At 47.1% G+C, this 19,697-nt stretch overlaps 2 protein-coding genes across 2 annotated transcripts in view; both read left to right on the forward strand.

Moving 5' to 3' along the window:
* The window catches only part of LOC310660898 (uncharacterized protein), a 561,482-nt gene that overhangs the window by 460,672 nt on the left and 81,113 nt on the right, over positions 1-19,697 (forward strand). The window lies entirely within an intron of this gene.
* On the forward strand, positions 11,743-19,362 carry LOC310660888 (vomeronasal type-2 receptor 26-like). The gene is made up of 5 exons (XM_083406364.1): positions 11,743-12,011; positions 12,945-13,757; positions 16,871-17,098; positions 18,089-18,215; positions 18,369-19,362. Exons 1-5 carry the CDS (start codon positions 11,865-11,867, stop codon positions 19,265-19,267), a joined length of 2,214 nt encoding a protein of 737 aa, XP_083262490.1. The 5' UTR covers positions 11,743-11,864; the 3' UTR covers positions 19,268-19,362.

Below are 19,697 nucleotides of genomic sequence, written 5' to 3' on the forward strand. Positions count from 1 at the left end.
TGCTGATCATAAGCACTGTGCCGCCCCCCCATCAGACCCTTTCATGGAGCCACAAATGGTAATAATAATAACAATGATAATTCATTATTTATACCCCGCCAATCTGGCTGGGTAAGAGGAAGGAATGCTTGGCAAACCCTCACCGTGATCAGCTCCCGCCCGGAAACCTATGTCCCCACTGTGGAAGGACATGTGGATCCAGAACGAGCTTTGCGTGGGAGGGCATTCCACAGGGTGGGTGCCACCACCGAGAAGGCCTGGTTCCCTGTAACTTCGCTTCTCGCAATGAGGGAACTGCCAGAAGCCCCTCAGCGCTGGACCTCAGTGTCTGGGTAGAACGATGGGAGTGGTGATGCTCCTTCAGGTATACCGTGCCAAGGCTATTTGGGGCTTTCAAGGTCAGCACCAACACTTTGAATTGTGCCCAGAAATGTACTGGGGGCCAATCTAGGTCTTTCAGGACCATTGTTATGTGGTCTCAGTGGCCACTCCCAGTCACCAGTCTGGCTGTCAAATTCTGGATTAGCTGTAGTTTCCGGGTCACCTTCAAAGTTAGCCCCATGTAGAGCGCATTGCAGTAGCCTAAGTGGGAGAAAACCAGAGCATGCACCACTCTGGTCAGACAGTCTGCAGGCAGGTAGGGTCTCATCCTGTGTACCAGATGGAGCTGGTAGACAGCCGCCCTGGATACAGAATTAACCTGTACCTCCATGGACAACTGTGAGTCCAAAATGACTCCCAGGCTGCGCACCTGGTCCTTCAGGGGCACAGTTACCCCATTCAGGACCAGGGAATCCTCCACACCCGCCCGCCCCCAGTCCCCCAAAACAGTACTTCTGTCTTGTCAGGATTCAACCTCAATCTGTTAGCCGCCATCCATCCTCCAACCGCCTCCAGGCACTCACACAGGACCTTCACCGCCTTCACTGGTTCTGATTTAAAAGAGAGGTAGAGCTGGGTATCATCCGCATACTGATGAACACCCAGCCCAAACTCCCTGATGATCTCTCCCAGTGGCTTCATGTAGATGTTAAAAAGCATGGGGGAGAGGACAGAACCCTGAGGCACCCCACAAGCGAGAGCCCAGGGGTCTGAACACTCATCCCCCAACACCACTTTCTGGACATGACACAGGAGAAAGGAGCGGAACTACTGTATAACAGTGCCCACAGCTCCCAACCCCCCTAGACGGTCCAGAAGGTCGATGGTATCAAACGCCACTGAGAGATCCAGCAGAACTAGGAAACAGCTCTCTCCTTTATCCCTAGCCCACCGGAGATCATCGACCAGCGTGACCAAGGCAGGTTCAGTCCCATGGTGAGGCCTGAATCCCAACTGGAAGGGATCCAAATGGTCCACATCCTCCAGGCGTGCTTGGAGTTGTTCGGCAACCACCCGCTCAATCACCTTGCCCAAGAATGGAAGATTTGAGAGGACAAAACACAAATAGATGAGGAAAAAGAGGAGGAAGAAGTGGAAGAAGAAGAATCCCAATCTTAAAAATAAAAATATATTACTTTAATTGGAATTTGAAATGGCAGTGAAAGTACTATCATGGAATGTGAATGGACTTAATAATAAAATAAAAAGAAATAAAATTGAACATTTGTTAATTCAGATTTTTTTTTTATATCATTTGTTTACAAGAAACACATGTGGCTAAAAAACACGTTGTTGTTGTTTAGTCGTTTAGTCGTGTCCGACTCTTCATTACCCCCTGGATCTTTCAAGTCTTTGGGAGTTTTCCTTGATTGGTATCTTTTTTCCTTGCATTTCAAGAGAAACCACTCCATTTAAGTCGCTCAATAATATTATTTTCTGGTCCTTGTAATCAAACAGTTTCTCCTCCAATTCCTTCTAAAATTCTGATTTCTTATAAAATTCTGATTTCCTCTCACTGGGTGCATAAATTCCTACAAAAATCATTTTCTCACAATGTATCGTGACTTGTACTGCTATCATTCACCCCTCATTGTCCTTAGCTGTTGTGTTTCATGCTTTCCTCTTACATATAAAACTACTCCTCTTTTTTTGTTAGCATCTGAAGATACAAATTCTTTTCCCAATCTCTTATTTATTAGAATTCTTCTATGTTCTATGTTCTAATAAATAAAGACATCACCTTGCCAAGAAATCACCTTGCCAACAAAGGCCCGTATAGTTAAAGCTATGGTTTTCCCAGTAGTGATGTGTGGAAGTGAGAGCTGGACCATAAAGAAGGCTGATTGCCGAAGAATTGATGCTTTTGAATTCTGGTGCTGGAGGAGACTCTTGAGAGTCCCATGGACTGCAAGAAGAGATCAAACCTATCCATTCTTAAGGAAATCAGCCCTGAGTGCTTACTGGAAGGACAGATCCTGAAGCTGAGGCTCCAAGACTTTGGCCACCTCATGAGAAGAGAAGACTCCCTGGAAAAGACCCTGATGTTGGGAAAGATGGAGGGCACTAGGAGAAGGGGACGACGGAGGACAAAATGGTTGGATAGTGTTCTCGAAGCTACCAGCATGAGTTTGACCAAACTGCGGGAGGCAGTGGAAGACAGGAGGGCCTGGCATCCTCTGGTCCAGGGGGTCATGAAGAGTCGGACACGACTAAACGACTAAACAACAACAACAAATTTTCCTGAGTGTTCTTTGGCCCCATTTTAACCTGGTTTCCAGACTCCACCAAGGGCTTCTTCAAGTTTGTCTCTGTATGCTGCCTAGCATCTTTGTTTCTGTGTTTAACACACACGATTTTTTTTTGGGGGGGGGGTATATTTCTACACTTCCTCAGCCAAAGGGGATTTTGGTCCACATTAGTTTTCCACGTGGAAGTATAAGGAAATTGATCTGCATGGACTTTGAGGATGTGGCGCTATAGGGGGTCGACTAGATTTTCATCAAAAGTCCCTTCACTGGGCCACTCTGTCCCTTGGGTCAGCCAGTCAACCTCACATAGGGCTCGGAGTTTTTCTTTCTTCAATTTGAACCCCCAATCATCTCCCGTTGTGGCGTCTTTCCAATTGTCTAGAAAGCACTGCAAGGGGGTCAATTTAGTGCTTGTTCCCCCCATAATTTGGGATACTCCGACCACCTAACATAATTTCTCACTCAGTCACCTTTCTCCGCGTCCTGTTAGTGGCCTAGACGGACTCGCGTCGCTAGAAACCGCACCTCAAGGACCACACTTCACTTCATCAGTGGCTTCTGAGCCCCAGCGTCTCATCCACTCAAAACATTCACTGGAGTGTCCCCATACAGACACAAATGCAGATACATACAAACCCCATGCACCTCCCCAATCCCCTTTACTCACAAACTTCCCCAAACCGGTGGCACTCTACTGCTCTCTACTGGTCAGGGCTGATCAGACCCCTGGCTCCCACAAAATAAACTGTGGAGCTTACCTTTGCCCTGGGTACCCTCTATCCCGTGTGGCCGCTGTCTCTTTCTCTCGCCTCTGCAGCGTCTCCACTCAGGAACGGGGTGGGGGCTCCCCCTACGAAATGGTAGGGTGCGCACTTGGAGCCACCAACGCCGAACCGAGCTGTTCGCCTTGCAGTCACGCCTCGGACCTTCATCCCTCGTCCTCGGGGAACGCATTCCCGGCCAATGCACCAAGAAATGTAGCCTTCTTTGACTTTACCAACTGGTGGGGTCTGCGTTGCTCCCGGGAGGGAGAAAGGAAGTCAAATGACACCGAGGTTTGGTTCAGAGAAAGAGTTTATTCTGCTCTCCGGATAGCAGAAGGCACTTGCGTGGTCAGTCCACAGCAAGTCCAAAGAAATGAGAAATTTCATGCAGTATATATATCCTCCAGGCACCCTTTCCCCCTTCCCCAGGAATCCAACCACGTCAGTTTATACACGTAAGTTGACATCCATGACCATAAACAGATATTCCTGTTCTGGTACTCTTGACCATAAAAGGTTCTTCCTGTTCCTATACTCTTATCTTGGGGCAGGAGGTCACCAACTCTAAGAGCACTCCTGGCACCGTTCCCGGGTCTCTTGTCACACCTGACAAGGTCTGTGCATCTTTGTGGTCAGGATGTAAGATAAGACCCAGACGTGCCATCCCTGCTCCACTCGGAACTGGCAAGGCCATCAATTGCCGTCACGGACTGATAAAGGAGAGGGCTTTGAGCACTTGTTTATACAGCTGGCTTTCTGTTTACACATTGGCTCAAGAGCTGAAGTTAATGCATTTTAGAAATGCTCCCTTGGAGGAGGAAAAATGAGGATTTTGGGTCCCGTTTCAGACTGACTGCACAGAAACCCATTCCTTCAATCCATCTCTTTCTTCTTTACTTGACCTTGTTATGCAAGTCCGGGTATTTAAAATAATTCTGTAGCTCCATCTTCTTAAATATAATATCCAGAAATAATCACCCAAGTCTGTTCTCTCAGTCAATCAACAGTCTCTCTTATTGTAGAGCTTTTAAATTCTCAAGTTCAAGTCAAGTTCAAAAATCATTCCAAGTTTAGGTCAAGCTGAAATGAATTTTAAGTCAAGTTCAAAGTTTTAAAGAGCAATTGACACCAGATTGGAATTTAAATAGCTTTGTATAATCCACAATCCTTGTCGCCCATTATCTGGCTTTGACTCCAAAGGGAAAATAATCCACAAGTTTTCCGTTTGTAAAGGCTCTCATGCATAAACTGCCACAGACGGGAGTAGGCTTCCTTTTAACCCTCTCATTTTTACCAAATTTTTAATGATTATAAATACCTCTCACCTTAAAGATCTGTTTGAAGTTTTTGGATAAGTAGACTGCGGCAAAGACTGGATCAGAAGCTTCACTCCGTGGAGTTGCGATGTTGCCTAACCCGCCAGCTTTTTCGGCTCCCCCCCCCCACTCCCTGTGCCTTTCGACACAGATGCAGAGAAGAGAGCCCACCAAAGTGCCGCTGCAGGTCACAGGACCTCTTGACACCTTGGACTCCCTTCCAAGACTTTTGTGGGGGTACACGTTGCTCTCACACTTCCCCCCAGTCCTCCACAGAGCCAAATCTGACAGCGCTCGATCGGAGCTGTCAGATTCTCTGTCTGTCTGCCATTTTGCAGCTACCCGGAAGTCGAGATACTGGGACCTCTGACAGGAGAGGAAAGGCAGTTACCCCCACAACACAAGGCCTACTGGGACATTTTCTGTGAGAAGGAGGCAGACAGGTTGTCACCCAACCTTATGACTGCGAAAGAGACCTATTGCCAGGGGCTCAGATGCTCACCAGTCATCTATACTCCATGTCAGAGGCAGAGCTGGCTGCTCTGAAGGACTTTCTGGAGAAGAATCTAGCATGAGGCTTCATTAGACCTTCCAAGGTTCTGGGAGGATCCCCTATGCTATTTGTGAAGAAGAAGGGGACTTCTGAACTTCGACTTTATGTTGATTACAGACATGTGAACAGGATTATGGTGCCAAACTGCCACCCCTTGCCCCGCATTGGGGATTTGCTGGAGCAGCTGCAGTCTGCAAAGATTTTCACAAAGCTGGACCTAAGGGGGGGGTAATAACTTGATACATGTGAGGGAGGGAGATGGGTGGAAGATAATGTTCTGCACCAGGTATGGCAGCTTTGAATATCTGGTCATGCCTTTTGGGTTGCAGTCGGGGACAGTGATGTTCCAGGCATTCATCAACCAAGTGTTAGGGAGCCTGGTGGACCAGTATGTGGTGACTTACCTGGATGACCTTCTTATCTACTCAGAGAGCCCAGAACAGCATGTGCAGCATGTGGCGGAGGTGCTACAGAGGTTGAGAGAGCACCGACTTTATGCAAAGTTGAAGAAGTGTCAGTTTCACATCACAGAAGTAGAGTTTCTGGGTTATTGTATAATGCTGGGAAGAGTTCACATGGATCCGGCCAGAGTGTAGGCAGTGGTGTCATGGAAGGAGCACAAAAACAAGAAGGATCTGCAAAGGTTTCTGGGGTTTGCGAACTACTATTGCAAGTTCCTGGCCAGGTACTCCAGGCTCATGGTGCCCATCACTGACTGCTTGAGAGGAAAGAAACTCTTTCTGTGGACAGCAGAGGCTCAGCAAGCATTTGAGCGACTCAAGGCTGTGTTTGCCGCAGAGGAGCACCTAGACCACGATGGTGGTGGAGATTGTTGCCTCTGATAGGGCACTGGGCTGCCTCTGATAGGGCACTGGGCTGCTTCAAGAAGACCAGCATGGCAATCTTGTGAGGGGAATCAGAGCTTACAGGGTTAACAGCTCAGAGTCCAGCATCCTGCCTCCTGAGGGGCGGAGATCCTACATCCAGGATCTGTTTCTTTGTTCAGTGTCTGGTTTTGCTTTTGACCGAGAAGGGAGACAAGATGCCGCGTCTCTCGCATTCGCTGATTTATTACTGCTGTAAATAAACGCTTCTAGCTAAGAAAGAAGCTGAGTGCAGACTCTGATTTATTCACGCTGACACACACAAAGGGCATGTTGGAATCTCCACTTGGCCAAGCTGATAAAGCTCATTTTCCTCCAGCCGAGCCTTTGGAATCACCTCCGACGAATAATTTAACAGCTTGAGCCTTTGACAACGAACTGGAACTTTTGTCTGAATGAAGCTTCAGAGAGTTTAGGTTTCAAGAAGAGTCTTGCTGACAGCTGCCTGTACCTGAAAGGGTCAGGAGAGTCACAAGAACTGGTCTTGATCTTTGTGGATGATATAACCCATGTAGCAAAGGTAGAGAAACAGGTACAAAAGTTTGACAAAGAGCTTGGAAGGCGTTTCCAACTCAAGAACCTAGGTCCGGTGAAAGTTTACCTAGGAGTTCAGATAGACAGGTCTGAAGACGGAAGCTTCTTGCTTAGTCAGAAAGGCAAGACTGAGCAGTTGCTTGAGAAGTTCAGAATGTCTGATTGTGCAGGGGTCAGGACACCCATGGAGACAAGCTACGTGAAAGACAGTCAGCTAGTGGAACATGCTGAGTTCGAAAACGCTGAGATCTTTCAGTCAGCTCTGGGTAGTCTGTTGTATCTCTCCCAGTGGAGCAGACCTGACATAGCTTTTGCTACCAATTCGTTCAGCAGGGAGGCTACAGAGCCCAGTGTGCATATCTGGAATGGTATCAAGGGGGTGCTGCGATACCTGCAGGATACCAAAGACTTCTGTCTCAAGTTGTCAGCTAAGGGTGACGCCAAGCTCACGTGCTGGACAGATAGCGACTGGGTGAATCTGGACGATAGGAAGTCTGTGCCTGGGATGGTAATAAAGTTTGGGGATTCTCTAGTTGGGTGGAAGTCCCAAAAGCAAAGTCTCATTGCACTTTCCTCTACTGAAGCTGAGTTCAGTGCGCTGTGGGAGCTTTGCCAGGAACTGGAGTTCTACGGGTGTTGGGGCCACAAAATCTGTGGGAGTTGTTGTTTGCCCATCGCTGTTTGGGAGGACAATCAACCCTGTCTGAAGTTGGCAGAGTCTGGGCAGTTTAAAGCCAGAACCAAACATCTGGACATACGTTTCCAGAATGTATGTCAAAGTGTCCAGACAGGCTTGGTGAAGCTGCAGTACTATCAAAGCCAGAAGAATCTGTTGAGTGCAGTAAGGAGTTAAACTGCTATGCCTCGGCTCTAAAGGGGGGGGTTTACCTGCCAGGAAGTGATGTGAGCAGTCTGGAATGCTCTGTGTGTTCTGTGAAAGCAAAAGCAGTGAGTTGAGCTGCTCAGCTCGGAAAGAGCAGGGCTGGAAGAGATGCAGCTGAACTCTGATGGACTTTTGTATATGTTTTTGGAACAATAAAAGACTTTAAGGAAAGAATCTGCCGTCTTTTAATTAAGCCTTTATCACACGCGACGCTGCACTAATCTCTGCTGAGGAGTTTTACGACCAAGAAGAGGCGCGCAGTGAAAACGTGCCGGACACCATTTCTTCATAAATCTGTCTGGGGAGATTTATGGAAGCAGTCGGACTCACTAATTACCTTACAATCTGGAAGATGGGTTGACTTAACTTTTGAGTTTCCAGAGGCACAGTGAATTCTGTGCAGGTTTGTTTTTGGCATAAGTGTGAGATACTTACGAGCCCCCAGCAGTGCAGGACGAGAGGGGGTGTGAGGGGAATCAGAGCTTACAGGGTTAACAGCTCAGAGTCCAGCGCCCTGCCTCCTGTTAGAAATTACATGTCAATCAAGTCAGTTGTGAATTGCAGGGCTTACACCTTTCCAGAGTTTTCGTAATGCATTGAGGTTCTGAACAGTTATCACAAGTTCCATTTGAATGACAACACAAGTACCGTATTTTTTTGCTCTATAAGACGCACCTGACCATAAGACGCACCTAGTTTTTGGAGGAGGAAAACAAGAAAAAAATATATTCTGAATCCCAGAAGCCAGAACAGCAAGAGAGATTGCTGTACAGCGATCCCTCTTGCTCTTCTGGCTTCAGTGAAAGCAACGCAAAGCCTCTTCAGGGCAGTGGGAGGAACGCTCCCCCTGCCCTGAAGAGGCTTTGCACAGCTATCCCTGAAACCAGAACAGCAAGAGGGATCGCTGCACAGCAATCCCTCTTCGTCTTCTGGCTTCAGCGATAGCTGCGCAGCCTGCATTCACTCCATAAGACGCACACACATTTCCCCTTACTTTTTAGGAGAGAAAAAGTGTGTCTTATAGAGCGAAAAATACGGTAACCAATAGGATGGGAAAACATTGCTATGTCCATTGTCAATTGCCACCATGAAGAAAAACTCTTCTGGACCTTTCTGCTGAGGAGGAGGAGCCTCCGTGAGTGTGTGCTTGGGGGTTCATGGCAGACCAGGGTTCCCATGATGCATGACAAGATTGCCCGCAGTGTGCCATTGACACAGTGGAGAGTCCCATTCACAAAAGCAGCACAATGGCCTGAGAATTGCCCTGAGCAGGTACTGGGGGGGGGGGGGCTGTGCTGCAACCATCTTTTGACAGCAGTGGTTATGGCATGTTGGCCCTTTAAACTCTAAATATCCCCTGGAAGCGAGCCTCTGTTGGGAGATAACTGGCAGGGGGGGGGGGCTATTGTTGAAGGATGCAGTACTTTGAGAGGACATATCAATGCAAACATGGGCAGGCTTCTTCTCTGTTCTCTCTTTGGAGATCCGTTGTAACTATTAGGATATTTCCGTTCCACCTTAAAAGGGGACAGGCTGTTGTGAGTCACAGCCAAGTATTTCCTGCTCACAGGAAGTTTCTGTTTGTCTATTGCTTTTGTTTCTCTCTCTGTGCCTGAGACATCAACGCAGGCAGTCATGTTTTCTTTGTTCTGACCAACGCTGAATAAAATTGTAAATAATGCTCTCCTGCGTGCATATTTCGCTGTGCAAACTCTGCTGATAGAGCGTGCAAGAGCTCTGGAATGTGGGAAGCTATTTCTGGAGCTCGTGTCGCTAATTGCTGATACTGCGTTCCTACGAGAGATCGCTGGATTGTCTGGAGACAGCCTGGGGCATGATGGCCTTTGTCTCCCTGGCAGTATCCCAACAGTAACTACGTAAGATGGGTCATCCATGAACATGGTCTTAACAGTGAGTCCATAAGTGACTGTGGAGGCCAATTCTGGATCCACACGTCCTTCCAAAGTGGGGAGATAGGTTTCTGGGCGGGAGTTGATCCTGGTGAGGATTGGCCAAAATTCCTTCCTCTTACCATCCATGGTTCCATGAAAGGGTCTGATGGGGGGGCCAGCCCAGTGCTTCTGATGGCACTCATGTATCAGAAATGCAACTATGAAATAACAGCCCTGGGAATCTGAGGAGTCCAATGGCTCATTTAGGCCAATGGCTCATTGTCATTCCTCATCCTGTTCTCACAGTGGACAACCCAATGTCTCCATTGAAAGCCCTGACTGGACCTGAGCACAACCGCCCTCTCCCCTGTGGAGGCAGAGCAGGGCCATGGGAGCTTTTAAAGCTTGAAGGACCCAATTCTTTGAGAAGGTGTGAGCAGCTCCCTTGGGACCCTCCAGTCCTGCTTCTCTAGTTTCCCACTGTGAGCTACAGGGTGTTGGACTAGTTGGGCCTTTGGTCGGATCCAGGTGCAAGTCTCTCTCCGGAGGTCCTGTGCACAAATGTCAGGCCAAACTCTGCCCCCCCTTGATTTATGCCAAATGTGAGAGCAGCATTGCAAACATGTTTTCCTCCAGCTCTGCAGCTGCCACTTGAGCCATTCAAGACGCCAGAAAGTTATCTAGGTGAGATTTCTTCCACTTATAATTATCAAAATCATAGTGATTTCTTCTCCTCAAAGCTCAAGAGATATTTCTGGAGGTTGCATTAGAAGCACCAACAGCATGACATTATTAATTGTACCTGGACTGGAAAAGAAAAAGTGTTGGAGACAGAGTGAGTCAGGATTTGGAGCATGTGAAGGGCTGGAGGGATGTGGGAAGCCAGAGCTGAGCCCCCTCCCCAGGAAAGCCACTGCAGCTTTGGTCTTGCGAGAGTCTTGTGATTCTTCTGCTTGGCTGGGTCAGGAGGTAAGAGGAGACATGAGTAACAGACGTGAAGGAGGCAGAGCCAGGATGAGATCCCTGCTGCTCCTGCTGCTAATTTGCTCCAATGGAATTTGTGTGAAGCAGAAGGCAAAATGCCCCTTGAATCTGATCAGAGATCAAATTGATCCTCGCAATTACTTCCGGCCTGGAGACTTTCTCATTGGTGGGATTATATCACCAAAACATATTTTGCAACGTACTCCATTTGATTTTCGTCAGACACCCTTCACCAGGATTTTGTAGTAAGTAATTCTTTACAGAGGTATGTCAAAGTCCTTAAGCACCCCAGGTCCCTATCTCTGAAGGAGAGATTCCTATCTCAAGGCTGGGGAGTCTGGGGTCCCCTCCTTGCCTGACTGACCTTTGGCCTTGATGGTTGGAGATGATGGGAGTTGGAGTCCAGTAAAAGATTTCTCCCAAAGCCTCTCCTAGTTCCCTGCATCTTAAAGGTTGGTGACAGAAGAATGCAAGAGAATCTGGTCAGGGATCAAAGGGATCCCCTGAAGTTTCCCACCTGCAGGAAGGAGGTGAGGCTGGCATGAGACTCAGGCAGTTTCCAAGGTTCCAAGAATTGATTTATTACTATTCTATTGGTACAATTTATAAACCGCCTAGTCAGAATTGTCTTTAAGGGATGCAGCAGTTTTAAGAATGAAATGTTAAGATCCTCTGGGTGACGTTTATTAGAGGAAAGATATGCTTTCTACAAAATGAATAAATAAAACAATAAAAGCCAGGAGACTGCCATGCTATGGAGTCAGATCTCTTAAACATGAGCAATTCTCCTCCTCCTCCTCCTCCTCCTCCTCTCTCATCCTCCTTCTAAGTAAAGGTGTTTTGAGATCCTCGACTCAAATTGCTCCTAACTAACCCACTGGTCACCCTGGACAAAACAGCCCCCCCCCTACTTGACCCCCATTTTTCCTTCTGAATAAGAGCTGGGGAATGTGTACAGCCCCCCTTTGAAGGACCCAAACTCCTGAGGCAAAAGCAGAGGCAAAACATTTGCAGCAACTTCCCACTATTTCACAAATTTTGGGGGAGGGAGATTCATTTTCTTACTCTGTTTTATTCTCTGCACAGAGACCATGTACATCTACACTTCTGGATTAGAGCACGAATCTCCTAATCTTTATTGTATAATGGATAGAAAAGTGTCGGATAAGATGCAATAAGATAATTACATAGAGACTAATCTTTGTGTATCATATCATGTTTGTTTTCATTCAACTGTGAGTAGCGGTTTCACTCTTTTTAATTGATCCACTTATTGCAGTGAGACACCTAGGTACTACTGGCACACCCTGTCCTTCCTGTTCACCATCCAGGAGATCAACCGGGATCTCAGGCTCCTACCCAACACCACCCTTGGCTACAACCTCTATGAGAACTATTTTGATGCCAGGGTGACTTCAGATGCCATGCTAGAGCTGCTTGCAGGCAGCGGAAGAAACATTCCCAATTATCAGTGCGGAGAAGAGAATCCCCTTCTGGCTGTTCTTGGAAGGAGTGATTCTGACATCTCAAAGGAGATTTCCACCATGTCAGGCATCTACAAAATCCCACAGGTATGAATGGGACAGAGGGCAGGGAGGGACACAGGAGGAAACTCTACTTTCTCCTGGGGGGCATTAAGGGGGAAACCCTGAGCTATGTGCTGGCCATCAGGCTTGGTTCATTTCTAGTTGCTGTTTTTTTAAGGGTGTTAATATTTTTCCATAGTGTATTATTTTGTTAATCTTATAATATCACTTTTGTTGAAACTGTACAGGTTAGCTTATGAGTAGTTTTGCTAATAGTGGTTAATAGAACAAAATTGTTCTACTGATGATTTGTAAATTATTCTATACGATTTATGTTGTATTGGTGTTGTTCTATTAGGTTTTTGCTGTTCATGAGCCGCTTTGTGATTTCTGCGAATGAAAAGCAGCCCAGTAATGTAATATAATAAATTAAATTAAATCCCTCTTGCCCCAGCTTGCTGTCTGCATATCAGACCCCTCCTGCTGCCTACGGTGGCAGCCAAGGGACCCCTTCTGCCTCTGGGCCGTTTTCTGCTCTGTGATGTGGGTGAAACCCCTGGTTTAAGAGGAAGGAGGAAGATCTAGCAGTCTCCCATGGGACCTAGTCTCAACTGGCTCTGATCTTGTCTCCACTGCATCTGACTCCTGTCTCTCTTCAGGGCTGGTGAATCTGCCACCTTGCCCTTGCTCCTCACCTCCCAATGTTCTCCAGCTCTTTTCTTCTTCTGGGCTGGGTCCTTTTCCCACCACCACAAAGCTGGTTCCATGCTGTCCTCCTCTGCCCCCTGCCTGGAAGACTCTTGAGGGTCTCCACCTCTTCTTCTCATCTGAACAGTTCCTGACACCACCAGATGTTTCAGAATAAAGCTCCCATTGATCCCAGCAGCACAACTTTGGTTAGATATTAATCATTTCAGATTACTAAATATCTGCTCCCTTCCTGAAAGCAAAACAATTACTCTTTCCTTTCCTCACCAGCTCAGTTATGGCTTCAGAGCCCAGGTTCTTGAAGATAAAACACAGTTCCCTTTCGTCTACCAGATGCTCCCCAAAGAGGAAAGTCATTACCAAGGGATCGTGGAGTTGCTCCTCCATTTCGGATGGAACTGGATTGGTCTCTTGGCTTCAGACAATGACAGTGGAGAAAGGTTTGAGAGCATTATGACACCTCTGATGATCAGAAGAGGCATCTGCGTTGTCTTGTCAGAAATATTAACAGAAAATGATGTATATCAACCGAGGTACCCAAGTGAAGCTTTTTTCAACTGGAGACAAGTTGGGGTATTTGTTTGCTATGTAACTGATACAGTGGGAATGCTAATAATAATACAGCTCTGTATGTATTATGAGGAGGAAATAGGGGCCAAAGTCTGGATCACAACAGCTTTCCTGGACATCAGCGCTATCTTGGCTTTCCCTCCTCTGTACATCCAGTACATTCATGGTTCTCTCTCTTTCGCAATTAAGACCAGGATAAGGAGCACCAAACATGGTTACGATGAATCCCTGTTCAATCACCTTGTCTATTTTTTGTGGGAAGCATTTCACTGTTCATATTCCAAGCATGTGTTATCCCCGAAAGACCGGATAAGATGCAGAGAGAAGGAGGAACGAGAGTCTTTGCCCCAAGGGGAGATTGAGAGAGTCCTGTCTGCCGACAGCTATGGCACTTACATCAATGTTCAAGCTGCAGCCCAGGCCTTAAATGCTGCATTTTCATCTAGACCACGGCGGGTGCTGATGGTGGGAGAAGGGGCCCAATGGGAACAGGGAAGGCTTCAGCCATGGCAGGTATTTCCTTCCTCCTTCTGCAAACTGCAATCCATTGTTCTAACTGTGGAATAAAAGTAGGAGTGAGGCAAAAGTTTCTCAATCCACACAGTGAATCCAGCTCTTTGTTGCTTTTACTCAATGCTTCTTCTTTAGTGCGGAAAACAGTTAACTCACAAGGTTCTGGTTTTTTCTGACAGACTCAGAAACACTTGTAAATGAAATAAAAATAAAATAAAATAAAATAAAATAAAATAAAATAAAATAGAAAAAAAATTATACCCTGCCCACTCTTGGCAGCTTACAACAGGATATCAAAAACATGATAAAACAGCAATCCTTAAAAACTTCCCTAAATAGGGCTACCTTCAGATGTCATCTAAAAGTCAGATATTTGTTTATTTCCTTGACATCTGATGGGAGGGCGTTCCACAGGGCAGGCGCCACCACCAAGAAGGCCCTCTGTCTGGTTCCCTGCAACCTCACTTCTTGCACGGAGGGAACTGCCATAAAACCCTTGGCGCTGGAACTCAGTGTCCCGGCTGAATGATGGGGGTGGAGATGCTCCTTCAGGTCCGTTGGGCCGAGGCTGCTTAGGGCTTTCAAGGTCAGCACCAACACTTTGACTTGTGCTCGGAAACATACTGGGAGCCAATGCAGGTCTTTCAGGACCGGTGTAATATGGTCTTCCATTCCAAAGATCATTAAGAAAGGGAGGTCTTTGTGGTCCATAATAATGGGACAGCAGCATGGTTTGGGCAAGATGATGGTCCTTGGTTTGTAGTCACTTGAGTCACAGGTCAGGAAAACAACAATCCAACTTTTCAAAGCAACTTTTCATAGCAACCAGAGGTTAATTGCTTCATTTCAACGTTCTTTTTAGAAGTGAAATCTGACAGCCAAGCTTGTGTCTGGCTATCATCCAACACCAGGCTACTATCTCTGTGGGCAAGGAGTCTTTGAAAGACCTTCAGTCCACCATGATCCCATCCTTGGTTTAAAGATCACAGGGCAGTTCACAGCATAAAGACACAAAATGAGAAGAAAAAATACATAACATATAACCAAATAACACAAACCCCCACAGAAAAGGCCCATCCAGAACTCTCAGCGGCTCACCAAAGCGGCAGCACACCTCTGAGCGATTGCAGACTGCTGCACCCTCCCCACCCACAGCAGAGGCTCCACAAGGGAAAACGTGCGCCCTGGGGGTTGTGGCTCCGTTTTGCTCCCCCCGATGCCCCATCCAAGGTGCTTCTACTCAGACACAAGTCCCAGGATCCACGCTCAGCCTCTGAAAACATGAGCGCCTGTGTGGGGACAGCATCAAGTATCTGAATGGGACCAATGCCCCACTCGCCCCTTCCCTTTGCGCCTCCCTGGCCACAAGGGTGCCTTCTCAGTCTGGGCATCCTGTGCAGAGCGGCTGAGCAAAAGGAGCCCTAAAGGCGCTGCAGCAGATGGGCCAGTTTGGGGATTTTGGCTCTATGCTGTCCTACTTGTGCAGGATCCGAAACTGAGGCCCCACCATAAGCATTGCCGGTGCTATTTTGCAACCTGCTCGCGCAAAATACTAATTGCCACAATATGTTCTGGAAGCCTCCGCGCAATTGGGCGCAATGAACTAGGGCCAAAGAAGAGCTGCAACCTCTGTTTTAGAGAGAGCCAGTGCCTTGACGGGCATCACATTCCACTCCTGCTGTGCAGTTTCCTATGCCAACCGGCCGCGCACATGGTGCTCTGGCCGCCCAAGTTGAGCTGAGGACTTGACGCACCGCCCTCACCTTCTGCCAGCCCTGTGCTGGGGCGACGGTGTGCGTGCCCACAGAGAAGGCTCTGAGTGTCCCCTCTGGCATGCGTGCCATAGGTTCGCCACCACTGGCCTACATGATATCGAGCGACAGAATAATCTGGCTGCAATGAGGAATTTTGTCCATGGTATGACTACTTTCCACATGATCATCTTGACATTTGGCACCCTATCTGCAAAATTTAACAATCCCAAAATACAGATGCACTTTTGCAAGGTTGAATATACTGCCTTCGGTTGTACTTGAGGTACTTGAGGGTCGATTTCAAAAAAATCCACTGGAAAAATGGTTATGCCCCTGTGGAGATGGCAGTATTGAGTCAGCGGCTCATGTCCTTCTGGTTTGCATTCTTTATAAAGATTTGAGGAGTGAGGTTATTATCCCTCTTTTATTTTCCATGCTGGGTCGTTCAACCATTGTTACTGTGTCCTTTCTTTTAGCAGATCAAGATGATCAGGTGACAGCAAAAACTGCAAGGATTTTAATGGGGGGCAATTAGAATAAGATCTACTATTTGATGTAAACCCCAAAATGCATTCTATTTTAGTTAAAGGTTTTACCTCTATCTTCGGTATATTTTGTTATTTTATCGCTATGACTTGTGGCTGATGCAAATAAAAATTCTTCTGATCTAATCAATCTTCACTAGAAATAAAGGGGTCACCAGTCAGGAGTCCAGTCCCCGGCTCCCCAGTGAGCGTAGTTTATTAAAAAGGATGATTTATTGTCAAAACAAACAGATAACTCCGGACGGCTCTAACACAGCCTCCGCCATCATCAGTCAAGATGACCCTTCTGAAGAATGCCTCCGGCGCAGCTTTCACTTCATACGTCTTTTGTTTTCCTTCTTATCTTGAAGCATTCCCATTCCTCGAAACCTTGGAGTCAGCTCCCTCCTCTTCCTCATTCTCCAAGAGGCTGTCTCTTAACCCTTTCCTGCCTGTTTGTGCTTCCAGCGAGCTTTGACTACGTTCCAGTCAGCTCTCCTCCATTCCCTCATCAGCCGGCATTCCAAGGGGGTGGGGGAGTAGGCACAAGGCAATGCTCAACCTGCATGGCAGTTAACCCTCTCTTTTCCTGGATGCTTTCTTCGGTTGGCTGCAACCCTTCCCTGGGAGCTGGCATCACCTGTGGAAATGATGTTCTCTCAGCTAGTTCCAGCAGACCAATGCATCTGTTAGGCATTTTGGTTCTTAAAAAAAGAGGAAGATTGTATTGACTTTTGTATTAATCTTATTTATTATTTGTATTAATTTTATTTTGGAAAGCCGCTTGCTCCAAGTGAGGAACAATGAAATGCTGCTGTTTTCCCTGTCATTCCAGCTCCACCCTTTCTTACAAGAAATCCAGTGTTTGAATACTTCCAGGGGCACAATATGTTTGGATGAGAATTGGGAGCTGCTGCCTGACTTTGATATTATGAATTGGGTGATGTTTCCCAATGAGTCTCATGCTTTGGTGAAGATTGGCAGTACAAGTAGAGAGGCATCTACTGGCATCAAGTTCACCATCAGCCCAGAAGCCATTGAGTGGCCTGAGAAGTTTCACAAGGTAGGGGATGTTACCCAGGAAGAAGGCTAGGAGATCCTGCTCATCCTCTTCCTGGAGCCTCTTTTGCCAAACGACCTTAGAAGGGGGACCAGTGGTGTCCTTTCCACCCAGTTTCAGCTGCCAGCGCTGCTCCTTCTTGCCACAGCAGCTGAGAGGGGAGAGGAAGCTAGAGGCTCAAGAATGCGCTAGTGCCCAGGCATCCTGAGAAAAGGCAGACTATGTTTCCCAGCCAGGTCCCTCTCAGTCCACCTGGGGAGGAAAGCCAGCAGCACCCAGTCCTCTCTCTCTCTCTCTCTCTCTCTCTCTCTCTCTCTCTCTCTCCTGTCCGGTCCCCCCCAGCATCAAATAGGCTGGTGGCTGGTTTTCTCTAAACCCCAAATCTTACACCCAGGAGTGTGAACCCTGTGGTTTGGCATGTGGGAGATTACCCAAATCCTAAAGTTTGGCAAAACCACATTAAAGACCTGAACAGTCAATTTGTATAACAGGAGCAGCTAATTCCTCCCAAAAACGCACAATAAAACCTCAAATATTTAAAACTTCTCTGTATAGGACTGCCTTCTAAAAGTCAGCTAGTTACTTATTTCCTTGACATCCCATGGGAGGTTGTTCCGCATGGAAGTCGCCACCAATGAGAAGGCCCTCGGCCTGGTTCCCTGTAACCTCACTTCTCACAGGTAGGGAACCGCCAGAAGGCCCTTGGAGCTGGACCTCAGGGTCAGGGCTGGATAAAGGGGAAGGAGACACACCTTCAAGCATACAGGGCCAAGTTCGTTTAGGGCTTTAAAGATCAGCACCAACATTTTGAATTGTATATAAATGTGTGATATAAAACTTGCATGAACAAACAAACAAAGAGATGCTTCTATGCAAAAAGTGGACAAGCTCAGGGGACAAGAGATCCTCTTAGGTCATTTCCAAACTGTCAAAATTCACCTCCCCCCCTTGCCCTATCATGTTTATTGATTCTCTTCTTATCTTCATGGTTAGGCCGTGCCTCGTTCCAGGTGTAGCAAAATATGTCAACCTGGATTTGCAAAGGTGGTTCCAGAAGGAAAGCCTGTTTGCTGCTATGCTTGTGATCCTTGTGCTGAAGGAACCATGTCCAACCAAGAAGGTGGGTGAGAAGGATTACAAGAGAGGAAGCATTCTTGCCCTTTGCAAAAAGGGAACAAAGAATTGCTTGCCACTCTTTACACATTCTTATTACCTGAGCACAGGTGGTCATGGATGTAAGGGATGCTGAAGCCGCTCTTTTCCTCTTCCTCAGATGCAGAACGTTGCACCAAATGCCCAGAAGATCAGCATCCAAACAAGGACAGAGATCAATGTGTCTCCAAGATTATCACCTTCCTGGCTTATGAAGACCATCTGGGGATCACCTTAGCTTCCATTGTCCTCTTCTTATCTTCTACAGCAGGCATTGTGTTAGGAATCTTCATTAAATACAAAGAAACCCCAATAGTCAAAGCCAACAACCGGGACCTCTCCTACATCCTGCTCGCCTCCCTTCTGCTTTCCTGTTTGTCCTCCTTCCTCTTCATTGGGCAACCAAGAATAGCGACCTGCCTTCTCCGACAAACGGCCTTCAGCATCATCTTCTCCGTTGCAGTTTCTTCTCTCTTGGCCAAGACCATCACGGTGGTGCTGGCCTTCCTGGCCACAAGGCCAGGGAACAGGGTGAGGAGATGGCTAGGGAAGAGTCTGGCCAACTCCATTGTCATCTCCTGTTCTGGTGTGCAAGTTCTCATCTGCACCATCTGGCTGGGCTCTTCTCCCCCATTCCCAGAGCCTGACATGTACTCCCAGGCGGAAGAGATCATCTTGCAATGCAACGAAGGCTCTGTGGCCATGTTTTATGTTGCCCTCGGCTACCTGGGCTTCCTGGCTGCCATCTGCTTCACGGTGGCGTTCCTAGCCAGGAAGCTGCCTGGCTCCTTCAACGAAGCCAAGCTGATCACCTTCAGCATGCTGGTCTTCTGCAGTGTTTGGGTGTCTTTTGTGCCCACCTACCTGAGCACCAAGGGCAAGTACATGGTGGCCGTGCAGATCTTCTCTATGTTGGCCTCCAGTGCTGGGCTCCTGGGCTGCATCTTCCTCCCCAAGTGCTACGTTATTCTGCTGAGGCCTGATCTGAATACAAAGGAGCACCTGACCACAAGGACTTAAGATGTCATCAGATTTGTATAGTATTCCATGATGATTCTACCCAGCACTGCAGAAAGGAAACACACATAGTTGTTTTTGGATTAAAGTTTATGTTTAGAACGAATTATGGTTAGAACGACAAAAAAAACAAGGCAGCTTGCAACTTATCTGTATGCGTCAGCAGATGTAGAATGGCTGGGGGCCGGTAAAAATAAATTATTATTATTATTATTATTATTATTATTATTGTTGTTGTTGTTGTTGTTGTTGTTGTTATTGCTATTATGATTGAACTCAGCTACACCCACTAGTGCTCAGGATGTGGCTTTATAGTTTGAGGCAATGTGTAAAAGGCTGAAAGCATAGACCATATAAGGGGAAAGACAAATATGAGAAGTCGTCGGAATTAAGGGTAATGGGCAATGTTAACAAAGGCGGGCGTCTTAGTATT

This window comes from Podarcis tiliguerta, assembly GCF_965153285.1.
Source record: "Podarcis tiliguerta genome assembly, chromosome: 12".
Classification (NCBI taxonomy): Eukaryota; Metazoa; Chordata; class Lepidosauria; order Squamata; family Lacertidae; genus Podarcis; species Podarcis tiliguerta.

What these genes read in the sequence shown, in the direction of transcription:
- LOC310660888 (XM_083406364.1), top strand. Translation starts at nt 11,865, where the DNA reads ATGCTAGAGCTGCTTGCAGGCAGCGGAAGAAACATTCCCAATTATCAG. An exon ending in GCATCTACAAAATCCCACAG is followed by an intron (nt 12,012 to 12,944) that starts GTATGAATGGGA and finishes TTTCCTCACCAG; the next exon opens with CTCAGTTATGGCTTCAGAGC. An exon ending in GAAGGCTTCAGCCATGGCAG is followed by an intron (nt 13,758 to 16,870) that starts GTATTTCCTTCC and finishes CTGTCATTCCAG; the next exon opens with CTCCACCCTTTCTTACAAGA.